This window comes from Hemicordylus capensis, chromosome 5, assembly GCF_027244095.1.
Source record: "Hemicordylus capensis ecotype Gifberg chromosome 5, rHemCap1.1.pri, whole genome shotgun sequence".
NCBI lineage: Eukaryota > Metazoa > Chordata > Lepidosauria > Squamata > Cordylidae > Hemicordylus > Hemicordylus capensis.
This window is the reverse complement of record NC_069661.1, coordinates 1565165-1583831: the sequence shown is the minus strand read 5'-3', so window position 1 is coordinate 1583831 and position 18667 is coordinate 1565165. Positions and strand designations below refer to the sequence as shown.

Here is an 18667-nt window from a genome sequence, read left to right as displayed (position 1 = left end):
CCTTTTGGACTTTTTTGAGAGTGTCAACAAGTATGTGGATAAAGGTGATCCAGTTGACATAGTCTACCTGGACTTCCAAAAAGCTTTTGACAAAGTTCCTCATCAAAGACTCCTGAGGAAACTTAGCAGTCATGGGATAAGGGGACAAGTACATGTGTGGATTGCTAACTGGTTGAAAGACAGGAAACAGAGGGTAGGTATCAATGGAGAGTTTTCACAATGGAGGGAAGTAAGAAGTGGGGTCCCCCAGGGATCTGTACTGGGACCGGTGCTTTTTAATTTATTCATAAATGATCTAGAAGCAGGGGTAAGCAGCGATGTGGCCAAATTTGCAGATGATACCAAACTCTTTCGGGTAGTGAAATCCAAAACAGATTTTGAGCAGCTCCAAAAGGATCTCTCCAAACTGGGGGAGTGGGCGACAAAATGGCAAATGCGGTTCAGTGTTAGCAAGTGTAAAGTGATGCACATTGGGACGAAAAACCCCAACTTCAACTATATGCTGATGGGATCTGAGCTGTCAGTGACGGACCAGGAAAGGGATCTTGGGGTTGTGGTTGACAGCTCGTTGAAAGTGTCTATTCAGTGTGCGGCAGCTATGAAAAAGGCTGTGAAAAAAATTCTATGCTAGGGATCATTAGGAAGGGGATTGAAAATAAAATGGCTAACATAATAATGCCCTTATACAAAACTATGGTGCGACCACACTTGGAGTACTGTGTACAATTCTGGTCACCACATCTTAAAAAGGACATTGTTGAACTGGAGAAGGTACAGAAGAGGGCAACCAAGATGATCAGGGGCCTAGAGCACCTTTCTTACGAGGCAGGACTACAACACCTGGGGCTTTTTAGTTTAGAAAAAAGACGACTGTGGGGAGACATGATAGAGGTCTATAAAATCATGCATGGCGTGGAGAAAGTGGAGAGAGAGAGATTCTTTTCCCTCCTACACAACACTAGAACCAGGGGTCACTCCATGAAATTGATTGCCAGGAGGTCTAGGACCAACAAACGGAAGTACTTTTTCACACAACGCGTGATCCACTTGTGGAACTCTCTGCCACAGGATGTGGTGACGGTCAACAACCTGGATGGCTTTAAGAGAGGTTTGGATGATTTCATGGAGGTCTATCAATGGCTACTAGTCCGAGGGCTGTGGGCCACCTCCAGCCTCAAGGGTGTGCCTCTGAGTACCAGTTGCAGGGAAGTAATGGCAGGAGAGAGGGCACGCCCTCAACTCCTGCCTGTGGCTTCCAGCGGCATCTGGTGGGCCACTGTGCGAAACAGGATGCTGGACTAGATGGGCCTTGGGCCTGATCCAGCAGGGCTGTTCTTATGTTCTTATGTTCTAACTGGGTCCTTTGTGTGCAGGGGCGTATCTAGGGTAGGGCAGGCAGGGCATGTGCCCTGGGCATCACTTGAAGGGGGCGCAAATTCTTAAAATTAATTTTTTTTAAAAATGGCCACCCAAAACAAAATGGCCACTGCACATGCTCAAATGGTCTCTGTGAGGCCCTAGGCCATGCCAGGCCTCACAGAGGCCATTCGAGCATGCATGGTGGCCATTTTGTTTTCAGCAGCCATTTTTTAAAAACAACAACAACAATTATTTTTTTAAAATGGCCACAGCACATACGCAAATGGTCTCTGTGAGGCTCTAGAGGCCAGTGGTAGGAGGGGTAACCTTTGCAGATGCCCCCCTCCCACAGCCTATAGGAAGCACCCCGAAGGGGCTACAGGTTTAAAAAAATTAATTTAATATAAGTCACTGTACACATATTCAGTTTGGCACTGTGTACAGAGAATCAGGACGTGTGAATACAGAGCTGAAGCTTAGGAGCTAGGATTGTATTCATTTGCTCTTACTTTGCTTCTTATAAGTGAGTTAAATGTGGTGTTTTAACAATATGGCTATTAATGGTGAGTTTGTCTTTGAATCAGTGCGAAATCCTTATTATTACGGCCCGCTGGGAGTTTCTTGCTCTCTTTCTCTCATTTTAACTCTTTCTGAAATACTAGAATATATTCCAAGCAGTGACACAGTTTATTCTGCATATCCTTTAATGATTTTCAGAATATCTGGGAAAAGCCAAATTCTCCATTTATTTTTAAAACTGATATAATAGTGATGCTACAATGCATAGTAGAGAATTAGATAGGCACTTCTGTTTAGTTTTCCAAGTACACCTCCAAATAGTATTTGGGTATTTCACGAGCCCCAGCATACGGAAATTTGTAGTTTTCCAGCATTTTTTGGTCTGGCTACGTCCACTGCTAAATAGTTTTTGAAATTTTAAAAGATTAATGAGCTTGACTTGTATTTTTCAGCTGATATTATAGTAAAGTTATCTAAAAGATGGGTGTCAGATGTCTGGACAGGGGGCGCAATTTCAGTGCTTGCCCTAGGCACTATTTTCCCTAGATACGCCTCTGTTTGTGTGTCTGGATTGGCCCTCCACCGCCATCATAGCCCTGTCAAATGGGGCCGGAAGTCCCATCCTGACCCTGCCAGCCCTATGCAGCAACACAAGGCCCCCATAGCCGTGACGATGGCTACAATTCCCATCAGGAAAGCATGCCCGCTCTCAGGGCTATGGAACAGCACATGGCCTCGAATGACTGATGGGGTCAGGGCAAGACTTCCGGGGCCATTTTACACGCATCTTAGTAATAACATTTTTCATTATTGTTATGCTTTAAATAGTAAATCATGCTGAGCTTTGTTTATAGGGCAGTATAGAAATGTGCCAAACAAACAAAACAAAAGGAAACCTCTGAATAGGATTCATTTCTGATGCCTCCTAGAGAGATTCTGGTTGTCCATTGAGCTAGTGGTGAACCCTCCGAGCAACTATGTTGCCCTCCTCCCCAGGAACAACACATGACCCCCTTCAGGGTCAGGAAATGTGCCCTTATTTCAGGGTTTTCCTGTTCTGTACCACCTGATCGTGCAGCAAGGAAATGACGTGACTAGCAGACCAGAAGTTGCTGGTCTGAATCCCCACAGGTGTGTTTCCCTGAAACACCCCTATCAGGCAGCAGCGACAGAGGAAGATGCTGAAAGGCATCATCTCACACTGCGCGGGAGGAGGCAATGGTCAACCCCTCCTGTATTCTACCAAAATAAAACCACAGGGCTCTGTGGGTGCCAAGAGTCAACACCGACTTGAAGGCACACTTCACTTTACAAGAGACATCCAGAAAGCACCAGGGAATGGGCCCAAAACTCATGGGAAGAATTCCTTCCAGCGGACACAGCCTTCTGCCTCACATCCAGACCCACCACTCTCTTTCAGTCACTTCCTTCCATTCCTCTAGGGATGGATCGCAGTGCACAGCTGGAGGCCTCTGGGCCCAATCCAGCCCCAGCCACTTGGCCATGCAGGAGCAGAACTCGCCAGCAGATGGTTTACAAGCGGGGTTGGGGGGGTGGGCTTTGGCTTTCCACTCCTGATGAACACTGGGAGCTGCCTTCTGTTGCGTCAGACCCTCAGGCCATCCAGCCCTTCATTGCCTACTCTGACCAGCAAGGGCTCTCGGGGTGGGTCTCAGGCAGAGGAGGGTCTCTCCCCACCTGACCTGGAGATGCTGCCAGGGATGGAGCTTGGGACCATCCGCAGGCAAAGCAGGGACCCTGCCTCTGAGCAAGTAGGGCCCCACGCCTGCTATAGCACTTCCCCAAACGGTTGTCAGGAACTAGGTGACCCTGATCCTGCCTCTCATTTCAAAGTAGTTTGTCTGGCTACTTCTCCTTCAAGAATCTTCAGCCCCCATAACATCAATCAGTCAATCAATCCTCTCCTCACTGCTACATCACTGGGGGCTTGAGCAGCCAGTGATTAGGACCACAGCCCTAGGACCCTATGAGCAGTGCTGCTCCCCACAGTCAATGCCCTACAAATGGCTGGCCCATCTCCAGGTGCCATTCAGAGTGCTGGTCTTCACCTGTGAAAGCCCTTATGGCAGGGTTCTTGGGTCCCCAGACGTTGCTGGACTACAACTCCCATCATCCCCAGGCACAATAGGTTATTGTGACTGGGGACAATGGGAGTTGTAGTCCAACAACATCTGGGCTTGGGCTGAGACTACCTAAAGGACCATCGACTTCCATAGGATGCTGCCTGCCTACTGAGGTCTTCACAGTTGACAGGAGGCTTACTCAGATGTTACAAAAAGCCTTTGGAACTCCCTGCTCTGGGAGACCCATTTATCCCTGCAAGCTGATTTTTAGTACACCTTGGTAGCTGGCTTGAGTGGTTCTCTTTTAAACCAGAAAGGCAGGGGTAGGCGTGTTTTTAATAACAGCAACAAGAATACTAAGGGGTATGACCAGTGTGCCACCAGTGGAATAACTGCCCAGTCCCAGTCCAGACAGGAAGAGCAAGCCAGGTGCCCCTTCCTTTTGATCCGCCTCTTGCTTGCAGCTTCTCCATCCATGGCCCACAAGTCTCTGCAGACGGCTCGGTGGGGATTTCCTCCTCTCCCAAATGGCAGTCCAGCAACTGCACGGCTGTCAGGTTCATCTTGTGGGCCTCACAGTAAAATCCACCATCTCTTGGCCTACCATGATGAGATGCTTTCCTTGGTTAAGTGAAGAGGCACTTCTGGTTTCTTTCTGGCTCTTTGGCTTCCAAGGAGAGCGCGGTGGGTCTGCTCCAAGCTGCAGAATCAAGAATGCCGCTTGCATGAAGAGCAGGTGGCACATCAATTTCAGGCCATGATTGGGGTGGGGGGATGGGGAGCAGAGGTGCATCTAGGTAATTTCGGAGCCTGGGCCAAAGACCTTTGGGGGCACCCCTCCCCTTTGCTAGAGCACCCCCTGACCCCCACTGCTAGTTAAGTATCATCCCCCTACACACACACACACACACACACACACACACACACACACACCGTGACAAACATCGTATTTTTAACATGTGGGTTCTTGAGACCACAAACAGGTATATTTATGCAAATATGCATGGGCAGAAACATTTTGACATGCAACTTAACATATTCCCACCCCACACCTTTCTTCCCCCACTCCCGCCTCTGTCGCTAAAGCACCAGACACAGGTCAGAATTGCACTCCGCCACCACCAGGCACAGTGTGGGCCAGCGGTGACCACACGACCCAGGACAGAGGATTGGGGGGCCCCAGGGGGTGTGGAGGCCCTGGACTTCAGCCCCGAAGTCCAGAGGTCAGAGTGCCACTGGGCGGGGGGATTGAAAATCGGTGGCTGGGCTCCATGCCCCAGTCCCCCTAATGGGCTGACACCCTGCACTGGACAGAGCGGGGGGGGCATGCCTTTCTCACATGGACCCGGCATCCAGATGCTGGGAAACAGCAGATACAGAAACAGCAGCTGAGCACCCACCTCGAGCCAGCTCCTCTGCAGACCATCATGGCTCAGGCTTCACCATCAAGCGCGGCCAGGAAGGGCAAGGGGAGCCATGCCGCCCCCACCTCCCGCAACACACACACACACACGGGATCCAGCAGAATATCGGACTTACCAGCAGCAGCCAGAGAACTCTCTCAAGCACGGAGCATTCTCCAGCCCCTCCTGGCACTCCCTCGCTGGAAGGGCTGCTCAGACATCTGCCCCAGTTTCTGGTCCCTAGTGGGCAGCTCCTGGCATCGCCCACTCAAGGAAGTGATAACTGGGTTGAAAATACAGCCCCCAAAGCCAAAGGGACAGCATTTCCTCCCCACTGTGTATTGCCTCAGTGGGGTGGGGCCAGGCCAGTGCCCCCTAGCAATCAGGCTGGCTGGAGCAGCTTGATGAGCAGGCTGCTCCAAACAACCAGAGCAAAACAGGAAGTTGGGGGGGAGGAGGAGGGGTTAGGTCTCTGCTCAGGAGCCAGAGGCGTAACTAGGGGAAACGGCGCCCGGGGCAAGCACTGAAATGGCGCCCCCCCACCACGCCCCCCCTTAGGTTTTTCCTCACAAGCGCCCGCCGCCGCCACCAAGCCAGGCCACTGACTGGCCGCCAGGCGCCAGCAAAGCAATGGGGGGGTGCAGGCGGCGCGGAAGGGACCGCTCGTGGGGAAGGGGGCACCGATGCGCTCCCTTGACTGCTGCATCACTGCTGCACTGAGCAGGAAACATTTGTATTAACAAAAAATTTTAAAAAAAATTAAAAATTTGGTCATGGCGGCGCCCCCCATGTGACCAGAAAAGATGGCGCCCGGGGCACGTGCCCCCCCTGCCCCCCCATAGTTACGCCTCTGTCAGGAGCATCCACTCAGGCTCTTGTCGGCTGGATTTTCCTGTGTTTGTTTTTGTCTGGGGGGAGCATTGGGGGCAAGGCTTGGAGAGAGCGGAGGCTTGGTTAGAGAGAAAGAAAAGGGCTTGGTGGGGGCCTGGGGGGGGAGAGAGAGAGAGAGAGAAATGAGGAGGAGAGATGGGAGGAGTTGGTGAGGGAGAGAAAAGAGAGGCTTGGTGAGAGACGGGCGGGGGGGGCTTGAGGTGTGTGAGTGTGACTCAGACACAGGCAGCGGGGACGGGGCACAACTGGCTCTACCTCTGTCTCTCCCTGGCGCTGCCCAACTCCTGCCCTGCCCAGCACCACCCTACCCCCAGGAGCCACCAGCCGCCACGGCCATCAAGCTGGGCTTGGCTCACAAGCCAGGGCGCCATTCCGCTGCTGGTTGTCAAGGCAGCCACAGTGGCCAATAGCCAAGGATTACGGGAGCTGTAGGCCAACATCTGCACGAGGGCCAAAGTGGAGCAGGCCTGCTGTAGTGCCTTGCATATCATTGAGTCTGTGGCCCAAATGGCAACGGAAGTTAAACACTAAAAAGCTGGAAAAAACAAAAAGCACAATTTAAAAGCACACACACACACACACACACACACAGAGGATGACCTGCATGCCACAGTGGACCCTGCACCCATCCTGCTAGGCAGCCAGAGAACCTTCCAGCCTTGGGTCCCTGGATGTGGTTGGCCTACAACTCCCATCATCCCCAGCCCGAATGCCAAAGGGGATGATGGGAGCTGTAGTCCAACCACTTCTGAGGACCCCAGGCTGGAAACCCCTGTCCTCGCTGGACAGATCTTTGGCATCATTGACTTAGCAGACAGTGAAGGAGGCTGCTGATGAGAAACCGAGAATCACACCCACTCCTCCCCAAACAGGTGACTGGGGAGTGGGATCTGACAGCACCATCTGCTTCGATGCAACAAGGAGCACTTTGCGCAAACCTCCAAATGTTGGCTGGGAGGGTCCTCCCCCCCCGCCCCCCCTCCATGCAGCATGTGTGGAACATGCGATACACAGCAGGGCAATCCTGCATGACGGAGCCCCCCGTTCCTGTTTGCAGAAGCCCGTTTCCACATCTGGATTGCCTGCTGGGTCAGAGCAGAAGTGAGGAAAAATCCAGAGAAAGACAGGCGCTCATACCATGTGAACACACCACCTGCTTATTCGCGGCTATTTTCTCATTCCTGGATTTTAAAAAATAATCATCTCTTGCATTGCCTCTAGAAGACATTCACGCCTGGCCTTTGGGGATCTCCCGTTTAAAACAGAGAGCGCGCGAGAGCGCGGCGCCTCCCACGCCCACGGCCTCCGATCTCAAGGTCTCCGAGGGAGCCGCGGAGGAGGGTTGTTGCTTCAAGGTTCCAGCTTCTGCCATCTGTCCAGATGCAGCCCCTGGGAGAGGCCCTTCGGAGGCCGGGGGCGGGGCGGGGGGTGCTTGGCCTGGCCCGGCCCCGTCCAGAGAGCGCTGCCCTTTCCGGGCGGCGCCAGGGGGTCAGCAGCCAGCAGCCTTGCGCTGGGGATACCGCGGCCGAAGGAGCAGGGCCAGGTCGCGGGGAGGGATGGTGGTGCTGGCTGGCCGGCCCGCAAATCCGGCGGCCTGGGCTCGAGGGGCGGGGATGAACCTCTCCCGGGGCGCCTCTGCCGGAGTCCACGCAGGGGCGTAGCAAGGAGCGCGCTTCTCTCCCCCCTCCCCCGCGCGCCTGACCTCTAGAGCGCGCCTTTGGAGGCCCGCCACGATGCGCTCCAGGTAGCAGCTAGAAGCCTGCTCAGAAAGGCCCACCTGGCCGGCCGGGGCTGGCCTGGTCTCGTAGGGGTCGTGCCGAGCTGCCGCCTGCACTCAGTGCGCCGCTTCCCGGGCGGGACGACCAGGCCTGCGGCTGCCTGCCTGGGCCGGGAACCTTCGGAGGTGCCTGGCGAGGAGTGGCCCCTCTCGCCCCTCCCCTTGCCTCGGCATGATTTGGGCGATGATCCTGCACAGGGGCGCAGCAAGGTTGGAGGGCGCGCAGAGACCAGATCGAAAATGGCCCCCCCTCACTGAAGCTGAGCTCATGAAGTAAAGAAATCTTAAATGAGGCTGAAGAGTGGTAACAAAAAGCATCATCCTACGTGCCACAATAGAACAACATCCTAAATTATTATTTTTTTAAGGTTTTGCAAATTGTGGGCGATGCAAGTCATTGAATGGTACTTGGGAAAGACCTGCTGTTCTGGTAGCTCCAGGTCTGAACACTCACATCAGTTTCGGAGGATGAAGACAACTGAAGGAAGCCCGGGCGGGTGCGTGGCTGGGGGAGTCAGCCATGTGACTTGCCTCTGGGGGGGCCCCCAAGGCAGTGGGCCCCCAGACAACTGTCTCCCCTTGCCCGATGATAGTTACTCCCCTGATCCTGGGGGCAGTTCCTCCCTACTTGGGGGGGCGGGTGGGAAGGACTGGCCACTGTTTCTTTCTGCAGCAGGAGCGCCTTCAGGCTGCCGTCGGGAGGCGCTTCAGGGCTCGGCTGCTGCTGCCGCCTCCTTCTCCTCCTCGGGCGGGGCATCTTGCCTGCACAGGCAGCCTCCCGCTCCTTTTCCCCCGCCTCGCCCTTCGCCAGTCGAGTTGGGAGCCTGACAGGCCGGCCCCCACTCGGCGGCTCTGCTGGGGCTCTGCTGCCGGACCCCAGTCGCTGTGGGGAGGCATCCGCTGGCTCTTCGCCTTCCTTGGCTCCTCCGAGTCGGAGCGCAGCTCCAGAGTCCAGGCATAAGACACCCCCCACCCCACCCCACCCCTCCACCGCCTGCAGTCCTCCCGAACACACTTGGGAGAAGCCATGGGTCTGAGAGGAGGGGGCAGGGACCCTGGAGGTCCTCTAGACCAACCCCTGCTCCGTGTCTGCTGCAGCGGCAGCATCTCTAACAGGAAGAGGCCGCCTTCAGCCTCAGCTAGGAAACCTTGATCTGAGATCCACTGAGGAGGGAGGGAGGAAGCCCCCGCCCCCCAGGAACATAGGAAGCTGCCATATACTGAGTCAGACCCTTGGTCCATCTAGCTCAGGGTTGTCTTCACAGACTGGCAGCGGCTTCTCCCAGGTTGCAGGCAGGAGTCTCTCTCAGCCCTATCTTGGAGATGCTGCCAGGGAGGGAACTTGGGGCCTTCAGGGGCTCTTCCCAGAGCGGCTCCATTCCCTGAAGGGGAATCTCTTCCAGTGCTCTCACTTCTAGTCTCCCATTCAAATGCAACCAGGGCGGACCCTGCTTAGCTATGGGGACAAGTCAGGCTTGCTACCACCAGACCAGCTCTCCTCTCCCTTGAACGCAGTGGGATTGGCTTCGGAGCAAAGGTGCCTGGTGTAAAAGCACGCAGGCCTGCAGCAGCATGCACACGGAACAAGTAAGCTCGTCAGAGCCCGACTTCGACCTGGCCCCCACCAAGACGAAAGTGTTGGGGGTCCCTGAGCACTGCCGGCCTCTCCCTGGAGCTGAGCAATGGCTGCGATCCATAAGAGGTTAAGAAGACCTCTTCATTCCCGCCGGATCATGCCCTTTGTGGCGCTTCTGTGGCTGCAGCAGTCCAAGCACACTTCCTTGGGAGTCAGCCTCCCTGAACTCAGTGGAACTTACTTCCGACTCGACGTGGATAGGATTGCGCTGCTGGAGTTCCGTTTTTCCTCCTCATTTTTTAAAAAACCACCTATCCTCATCATTCACTTTTTTCAAGCCAAAAGAGCTACTCAAGGCTGCTGAGAATATTCGCAGAGTAATGATGGCCAGGGGCGCAGCTAGGGGAGGAGGGGGCCGCGTTCTCCCCTCTCCCCAGAGGCCGTGGAGTGAGGGAGATAATGAAGAAAATAGGAAGGGGTGGAGCTGGGGGCCCCTCAAGGCCGGTTCTTTGAACCCATCGGCTGAATTATAGCTACACCCCCCCCCCGGATGGGACTGTCAAGGGAAATCGTCCCCTTTCGAATCCTAGCCAATAACCACAACCCACACCAGCGAAGACTCGACTTCTGCCCAGATTAAAACCACCCTCACCGGCTGCGAAGAAGGAAGCGGCTTCCTTCCGACCGCTGCCTCCGCACCCGCAGCCGCCTGGTGCTTTCCTGGGGAGGGGGCATACCCAGGTTGGTGGAGCCACGGGCGGTGAGGGGGGCGGCCAAGGGTCAGGCCTTCGCTACGGGCTGGGCCAGGGGTGTGGGGGGGGGGGCGGCGGGCGGGATCCTGTAGCTACGCCAGGGAGCAGAAGCAGGCTGCAGCCAGGCGGGCAGCCGAGAGAGGCTGGCCTGATGATGCGCTCGCTGCCTCCTATGCCTGGCAGGGTTGCGGCCCCCGGAGCTCCTTGCAAGGAGCGAGGCTGGGGGGAGCACGCCTTTAAAAGGGCTGGGCCGGCTGTCAGCAGCAACAGGTTGCCCCAGCTGCGCCCCCAAAGAGCTGCATCCCCTTCCGGCTTGTTTCTTCCGTCCCTTTGTGCGCCGCCTTTCCTCCTCGGCGGAAGGACACGCCAGGCGGAGTGCTTGCGCTTCCCGGGTCCAGAGCTGCTGTTCCGGATCTGTCCCACGGACAGCCTCACAGACACGCAACACCCCAGGGGGCAACAGAAAGCGCAGGGGGGGGGAATCAGACGCAGGCAGGCCGGGCGGTTCGGGCGTCGGCGGGAAGGGGGAGCCCCCCCCCCCCTCCAGCGGCCCAGACGGAGCGGCGGGAGTCATCCGCTGAGCGACGCAGAAAGCAGCAGCAGCTCCTGGGCCTTCCTTCCTTCCTTCCAGACAGTCCCTGCTGTTGCCTCCGGGGCCAGGGCCGGCGCGGGCGGTGGGGTGGGGACTGATTTACAGGCCCAGCGCTGAGCAGGGGCCTCCCGACCCGTCCTCTTCTGCAAGGGCTTTGCCCCAGGCGCTGCCGCCTCCCAAGCCAAGGCGGACTTGGTCTTCGGCTGCCGGAAGGTCCCGCGCGAAGGTGCTGGGAAGAAGCCCTGGTCAGTCAGTCAGCCTGCCGCCGCCCGGTCCCTCTAGACTCAGGCCATGCACGAGGGAGGGACAAGGGCGGTTTTGGCCCCCAGCAGCAGGTCCAGGAGCCAGCCTGGAACGCAGCCAGAGAATCCAGCCGGCACCCGGAGAAGCTGGCCACCAACGACCCAGTAAGACTTCGCAGTGGCAAATAGAGACAGAAAGGCGGAGAGCCAGAGTCTGTTTGGCCGGGGTCCCCAGGACGACGAGATGCGCTTCTTTGCCCATTTGCTTCATGGCTCAAGGCCGGGCGGCGGCTGCTGCACCTGGTGATCTGGAGTTGGGTCACCAGGTGCAGCCTGGCGATCCTGGTGTGCTCAGAGGCCTGCGCCTCTGAGCACACACTGCTGGAATCTGTAATGTTACGGCCACAAGTAGCCAAGACTCTCACACTGCTCCCCAGCCGCCTCCCGCGCGCTGTCCGCCCCAGCCAGGGTCTCCTCGGCGCCGCCGGAGTTCCTCCCGCCTGCCTGCCTGCTGCTTTTGGCCTTACACAGCCGGCAGCGGCTTGGCCATTCGGGGCATCTCCTTGCTTCGCAGTTAGGAAGGACTCTCCACCTCAGCCGCCCTTGCGCAGATGAGAGAGGGGCCACCAGAAAGACGGGCGAGCAAAGAGGGGCGATTGGGGCTCCTTGACTTTTGGTGTTTGTGTTTGTGGTTGCCTTACGAAAAAGAACACCGGTGCAGAAGGGAGGGAATTTGGACCAGGCAAAGGGGGGCCTTATTGTGTTTTAATGTAAACCGCCCTGGGCCTTTTGGAAGGGCGGTATAAAAGATTTTTAAAAAAATTAATTGGGATTCCCACCTTTTCCGACGTCAGTCTCATCTCCCTCCGAGTTGCTGGCCGCGGAGTGGAAAATGTTTGGGCACAATTTGGGGCATGTATAAGAAAGAGGGAAAGAAGATAACTTGCGTTCTGGGCGGTATAAAAATGTGTTAAACAAACAAACAAACAAACAAACAAGGAAGGGGGGGAGCAAAAAGAAAATGGAAAAGTGGGGAGCAAAACGGGAGCCCCGCCTCACCAGAAACATGCCAACCTGTGGCAACCCAACAGACTTGCGAAGTAACTCTCCCGACTTCATCCAACGGCGGGGTAGTCCGGCGCCCTTTGCTGCTGACTGCTCTGCACCCCTGGAGGAAAACGAGGCAGCTTCAACTTTACAGAATAATCGCATTTTGGAGCCGAAGCAACTCCGGAGGTCTTCTCGCCCAAGCCCCTGCTCAGAGCAGGCAATGGACGAACTTCACACACACCAAGAGAGTTGACCCCGCTGGCCATCAGCGTCCCCCCTTGCACCCCAAGAGGCCGAACCCCCGCGGGGTGATGCGCGGTTCTCAGGCTGTACCAGGGGACCCACGGAAGGCACTCCGAGTCCCGAGCCTCATCGGAGCCCCACCTGCTGCTGCCGCCGCTCCGGCTGCGTGGCTCTTCTTGCTGGTCTCCTTGGGGCTCCCCGCAGGAAGGAGCTGCTGCGTCCGGGGCAGAGGGGCCCCTTCCCAGCACCGGGGCTGAGCTCTGAAAGGGCTGCTTCTCTATGTGAAGTCTGGACTCGGCAGCGAAGGCAAATGTAGCCCGCCTTGCGAGTTTGGCAGAACAGGGGAGAAAGGACAAGATCCACGGAGGAGGCCCAGAGGGAGGGCGAAGGGGGGGGGCAGCTACGGCCAGGCCCAAACTCCTTGGGGGCTTTCCCCGCTGGGTCAGGGCCCACGTCCTGGCCTTTCCGGAGTGCCTCCAGTCCCATTTAGAGGGAAGACGCCCCCCCCCCCACAACACACACAACAACACAGGAGATAGTCGTCCCCCCTCACTCCCGGCTTCTGGGCTCCGGTGCTGCTCTCTATCCTGCTGTGTGGCTTGTGGGAGAGAAGGAGAAGGGAAATGGCCTGGGGATTCCTCCTGCCCAGCCCGACAGCCCCGCAGAGGAGGGGCCCTCGGCCGGGCTCCGCTTCGAGCGCAGGAGACCACCCCACCCTCCCCAGCCCCTGCTCCTGGATTCGTCCCCTGTCCCAGTTAGCACCTTTGGCTTTTTCAACGAAAGCGGGGTGGCATGTAGAGGATGTCGCCACCATCGCTCCGGGAGCTATCGGATAAGCATCCTCTCCTCCGCCTCCTGCTTCGCATTAAAGGCTCCAGAGGTGCCCTTATTCTTAGATTCTCCAGAATTAGACACTCACGCAATTCTGCCCAAGACTTCCGTCCTCCGCGCCCCGTGGTGTAGGGCCAGCACCCTGCTGCAGACCACCCCTTCCTTTACTCACCGGCCACAAAGATCCCCTCCTTTGGGATTCAGAGTGACCCCGAAGTGCTGCTTCTCTTTGCTCACGCCCCGAAGGCGGCGCGGCCCGCCGGGATGCAGCAGGAGCCCGCACAGAGGGAGAGGGACCCGATCCTGCGCTCTACGGACGCCGGAAAAAAGAGGTCTAGAACACAAAGGCAGGATGAATATCATTTGGACCCAGTGATTCTCAGCCGCTGAGGCTGGTTCGCCCGCGTGGAAACCCCCCTAGTAATCCTGAGAGGGAGGCCGACACGGTCCAAGGCCGGCAAGAGGACACCAGTGGAAACGCCATTGCTGTTGTTGGGCTTTGCCTGAGAGCCAGTCCTGGTGGATTGGGCCCATATCCGCGTGGTTACTAATACAACAGAACGAAATAAACAAAGAAGAGAAAGGGGAGGCCTGTACATGCCCGGGAAAAGGGAAAACGCGAAACGACAGAATGCAGACCGGGAGAAAGAAGCCAGGCGGCCTGTTTTACTCTCTGCGGGAAGAAGGAACTGACTCCGCATCGAAAGATATTTGCTCGAAATGTCAAAGCGTGTCTCCGGGGGTGGCGGGAGAAATTCTCCTGGGAATTCTCTTATATCGCGCCTTCCAAAAACTCCCAAATAAGCGCCAGAACTACATGCACGATCCAACGTGTGCGGATGGATGGATGGATGGGCGGATGGATGGATATGAAGCAACCCGTCCCTTTCGCCTTTGAGAAAGTCGGGCTGATTTGGAGCCCGTTTTTCGTTTCTCCAGACTTACCGAAGAGGCTGTTTTCAACGAAGCTTTGCGATTGGCTGCGGTCTGGAAGGGGTCTGCTTTCCATACCACTCTGGCCTTTTCTTCCGAGTAAAGGCACTTTGAAATGGCGAGGTTTTCCACGGAAATTAGGGGCGTGGACGGTCCAGCGGGAGCCTCCCGCGCCGCCGCCTCCCTTGGAACGAATTCCCGGCTGGACGCGCCCAACAGGTGCAGCTTGTGGCCTTCCCTTTCCTGTGAGAGACAACAGCAACAACCACAGACTAAGGAACGTGAAACTTTCAGTAGTATCCCGTATAACAGACCGCGGAGGAACGGATACCGCAGAAATCAGAGCAGTTTTGCTCCGGACTCCAGGGTGGGCGCAGTCCTGGGCCCCGTCTGGCGATCGGCTACCTAGTCCTAGGAAGCAGAGGCGGCTCTGGACAGGACAGCCACTCAAGGGATTTACTTACTTCCAAGGAAATTTGGGAGTCAGCAGGAAGTTCTCTTCCGCAGGTCGTACTGAAATGAGTGGGAAATCTGCAGGGACGTGTTGCTGCGGGCGCTCCCCCTTTCTCTCCATCCATCTCGCGGCTCGAGCTATTTCTCAGCATTTATTTGTCTGTCATATTTTTATACCGCCTCATATGTACATCTCTCCTCTTTGTCCCATTCATCGGGCCAGCTAAGGCACACACTTCACACCCTTCTCTGGTGGCCGATTTTCGGCTTCCTGGCAGGAGTGTGGGTTGGTTTCCCCCGTTCTCCAGCCGGACCAGGAGTCTATCCTTGCCTCCTGCCCGCTCCTTTAAGGCAACCAGCCCACATTGACGAGCCCGCAGGCAGACCGGCGTCCTCCGCCCAGTCCCTGGGTGAGCTCTGCGCCGCGCCGCGCCTCTCCTGCCCCTGGGGGCTTCTTCTGCTGGTTTGCTGCCCCTCTTCGTGCCCGACACTCCGAGTGGCCTTCTTCTCCAAGGCGGCATTTCGAAGTGGGTTGCGGAGTATTGGCGCCACGGCCACTTCTTAGACCGCAGGCAGGTACCCCCCCGCCTTTCCCCCTCCCTCCCCACGCAGCGAACCCGTGTAGGGAACCGGGCGACTTTGCCAAAGGGGAGCCGCTGCTTCAGGAAGCGCTTCGGAAGACGCGGAAGATGCCGGGCCTGCCTTCTGCCACCCAGGGAAGAGGCCGGAAGACGGCCTGGCCTGACCGAATGGGCCTGGTCGCGGTGGTGCCGGAGCGCGCTGCTGCCTGTCCCAGGAAGGAGGTCTTGGACTCCACCGGGTGCTGGGCTCGATTTGGGATGGATCCTGCCGCGGGGTTGACAACCGACGCCTCGGTCCCACCAGCCGCTTGTGAAACAAACCGAAGAATCCGCAGATCCGACTTGAGGCTGATCGGCTCAGGACGCGCAAGAAATCTGTCTGTCCGGACATGCCAGGAACTAACTAAACTAACTAACTAACTAACTAACTAACTAACTTACTTCCCCCTCAACCCCCCGCACTGGGTTCCCAACTACCTCAAATAAATGTTTCCAATTCCGATTCAACCCTCTCCCCCAATAAAAGTAATTCCAGAGCTTCCGCAGCAGAAAATAAGGCTCTTTTCAGAAGCCGGAGTGTCCCCAGCCGAAAGGGGGGGGGGCAAGCACCTTGGCAGTTTCCTGGGGGTGGGGGGGAGAGGGCCTGCACAGAGAAGGGACCCTCACGCCTTCCTTGGAGCCCACCCGCCCACCAGCGAATCTAGGAAACCAGCAGTCCGGGGAGGAACCAGGCACGGCTTCCGCGCTCCGCTTGGGCCAGACTTCTCCCCTTCGCCGCCCCGCGCCGCCGCCCTTTCCCTTGGGTTCCTCTTGCACAGAGGGCTGGGGCTGGGCCGGGGGCGGGAGACCCTACGGAGCCTACCTGCTGAGTGCTGGCTGTCCCAGTCCCGACCTTCCACGGGTTCTGCTGGAGGGAAATGGATCCGCGGCGCCGCAAAGCAGCCTCGGGATAATTTCTCTCTGCCTCCTTCCTGCCTGCCTTCCTTCCTTGCTCGCTTCTCCTCTCCTCTCCTCCCCGCCACCCACGAGGGGGACTCCAGGGGGAGGAGGGAGCCAGAGGCGGATCCGAGCCGTCGCGCAGCCTCCTGGGCGCTCCAGTCCGCCTTTTGGTGGCGACCCCGCTCCCGCCTCCTCCTCTCCCCTCCTGCTCCCCCCTTCCCACGTGCCCTCCCCAACCCCGGGGCAGGTGAGCCTGGCCAATCAGAGGGGGCGGCCCCGGCAGGTACCCGGCTTATCTGGACGGCTCGCCCAAGAGCGTGCCCACTGCGCACCGGGTGGATGGGGCGGCAGGAGGGAGCGGGGGTGAGTGCGCGTGTGAACGGGCGTGAGCTCCAGTCCCACCTCCCCAGAGCCGCCTGGCGGTGTGCGCTGCCTGGACCAGCCCTCCTGGCTCAGTTCGGGAGGCTTGGTCGGTCGCCGGCTCCTGCCGCCCCGTCGTGGCGCCCCTCTGCACCCACGCCCGGGGGGCCCCTTACACAGGCGCGCTCACGCTCGCCCCGTCGGGCGCCATCATGTTCCAGCCGGCGGCAGCGGCGGCGGCTAAGCGCTGCTTCACCATCGAGTCTCTGGTGGGCAAGGAGAGCAGCCACCCGCTGGCCGAGGAGCCGCTCCGACCCGCCGCCCTCGGCTACCCGGCCAGCGCGGCCGTCGAGGCCTTCGCGCACGGCTTCCAGGGCTCGGCTGCGGCAGCCGCCGCCGCTGCCGGGCGCTCCCTTTATGGCAGCCCGGAGCTGCTCTTCCCCGAGGCCGTGAGCCACCCGCCCTTGGCCGTCCACCCGCCCCAGCTGGGCGCCTCGCACCTCCCGCACTCGCCGCACCCTTTCTTCGGCTCGCAGCCCCGCGACCCACTCAACTTCTACCCCTGGGTTCTCCGCAACCGCTTCTTCGGCCACCGCTTCCAAGGTAAGCGCTCCGACGGCGGCGGGGGAGGGAGGGAGAGGGGGCTGTCTTGGCAGGGATCCTGCTGCTGCCCCGGGACTGGGAGGCCTTCGCCTTTCCCCGGGTGGGGCTGGCTGGCTGGCTCGGGGCCCTCGCTTGCGGGAGAGCCGCCTCTGTGGTGGCAGGAGGGGTTGGACGCCGCCCCGCTCTCCCCCAGCAGGCCTTGAAAGGGAGCGTGTGAAAAGTCCGCCGTAGCCGACCGGGCACTGGCCGCCTGCCTCTGAAAGCAGCCCCTGGGCCGGTCTCCAGCGCCAGGGATAGGGAGGGGGCTGGCCCCGCAGCAGCGCAGCAGCGGGGCGAGGACTCCGGCGGCGGGTGGTCGCCTGGCTGGCGGGAGATCGGCTGGTGAGTGCCCCCGAAGGGAGAGAGGCGCTGCGAGTCTGAGACTGAGAGCCAGAGAACCTCAGGATGGAAGTAGGGCCCAGGCAGGCCGGCCGGCGGCTCCTGGTTCCCACTGTCTCCGCTGCGAGGAGGGGTCCAGGCCAGTCCCGCCTGCTGAAACTCTGCGGTCAGCCCTGGGATCTGTGCGTGCAGGTGGAGAAGAACCAGGCGGGGTGTGCCCACCTCCTTGCCTGGCGGCGCGAAACGGTACCAGAGCGGGGCTTTGCTCCGCGGCAGTCCTGCGCTGCGTCTCGGCGGGGCTTGCGCAGGGAAACAGCCGCGCGCTAAAGAAGGGGCACAGCCCCGTGTAGGGCTGCCAAGCCCTGCTGCCCTCCCAGAGAGAGAGGCCGCCTGTGCGGAGGGAAAGCCCGCTTCTGCTCTCCATCGCAGCATGTGCCAGGAGGTGGCTTGGGAGGTGGCGGCTCGATCTGGGCCGGGGTCCTTCCCGTCCTGAGCACTCTGGCTTGGGAGCCAATTGCTCAGATCCTAATCGGATCGGGATCTCAATGACGCACGAATAGGACTGTTTCTCGAACCGTAAGCGGTGCATTTGTAAGTCACCAGGAAGATGCGGATACCTTTTCTTAAGTCCCTCTTTCCCACCTCCAGGAAAGATATGTTGTCTAGATGGGGTGGGGGACCCTTCAATCGCGTCGACTGATGGGCTGTTCCAGAACAGCTCTTGGGTGCCGGGATCGCCGAAAGGTTATTGTTCCATTTCTATACTGCTTTTCGTTAAAAGAACCCCTGAGCGGTTTTGAGGCTGCTACCGGTCCACACCAAGCTCTGGATTAACCTCAGTGATTTCGCTGGCAGCTCAGAGGGAGCAAGGCCTCGGGCCGTGTGCCTGTGTGCACCTTGACCCTCACGTCGATAGGGCAAAAAGGCGCGCTCAAACGCACACTTAAACAGAGAGGGGGAGAAACCCTACGAAAGGGGAATGTCATTGTTTTTAATTCCAAAATGCCGGGATCCACATTGGGCCCAAATCCTGTGGCACCTGCGACCATTTAGATATTCTATGGGTCTCGCAATTATGATCCTAGGAGAGAAGTGGGGTTC

General features: G+C 58.1%; 2 protein-coding genes across 2 annotated transcripts in view; one reads left to right on the top strand and one right to left on the bottom strand.

Moving 5' to 3' along the window:
• Positions 1 to 2087: 2087 nt before the first annotated feature.
• On the bottom strand, positions 2088 to 16796 carry LOC128326392 (uncharacterized). The gene is made up of 5 exons (XM_053253132.1): positions 16776 to 16796; positions 16628 to 16733; positions 16149 to 16516; positions 14265 to 14495; positions 2088 to 4662 (listed from the first exon to the last, which is right to left on the bottom strand). Exons 1-5 carry the CDS (start codon positions 16794 to 16796, stop codon positions 4522 to 4524), a joined length of 867 nt encoding a protein of 288 aa, XP_053109107.1. The 3' UTR covers positions 2088 to 4521.
• EMX1 (empty spiracles homeobox 1) overlaps positions 16401 to 18667 on the top strand; it is a 43627-nt gene continuing 41360 nt past the window's right edge. Inside the window, exon 1 of the mRNA XM_053257932.1 lies at positions 16401 to 17188. Coding sequence (XP_053113907.1) covers positions 16798 to 17188 — 391 coding nt within the window. The 5' untranslated portion in view covers positions 16401 to 16797. The remainder of the gene's footprint in view (positions 17189 to 18667) is intronic.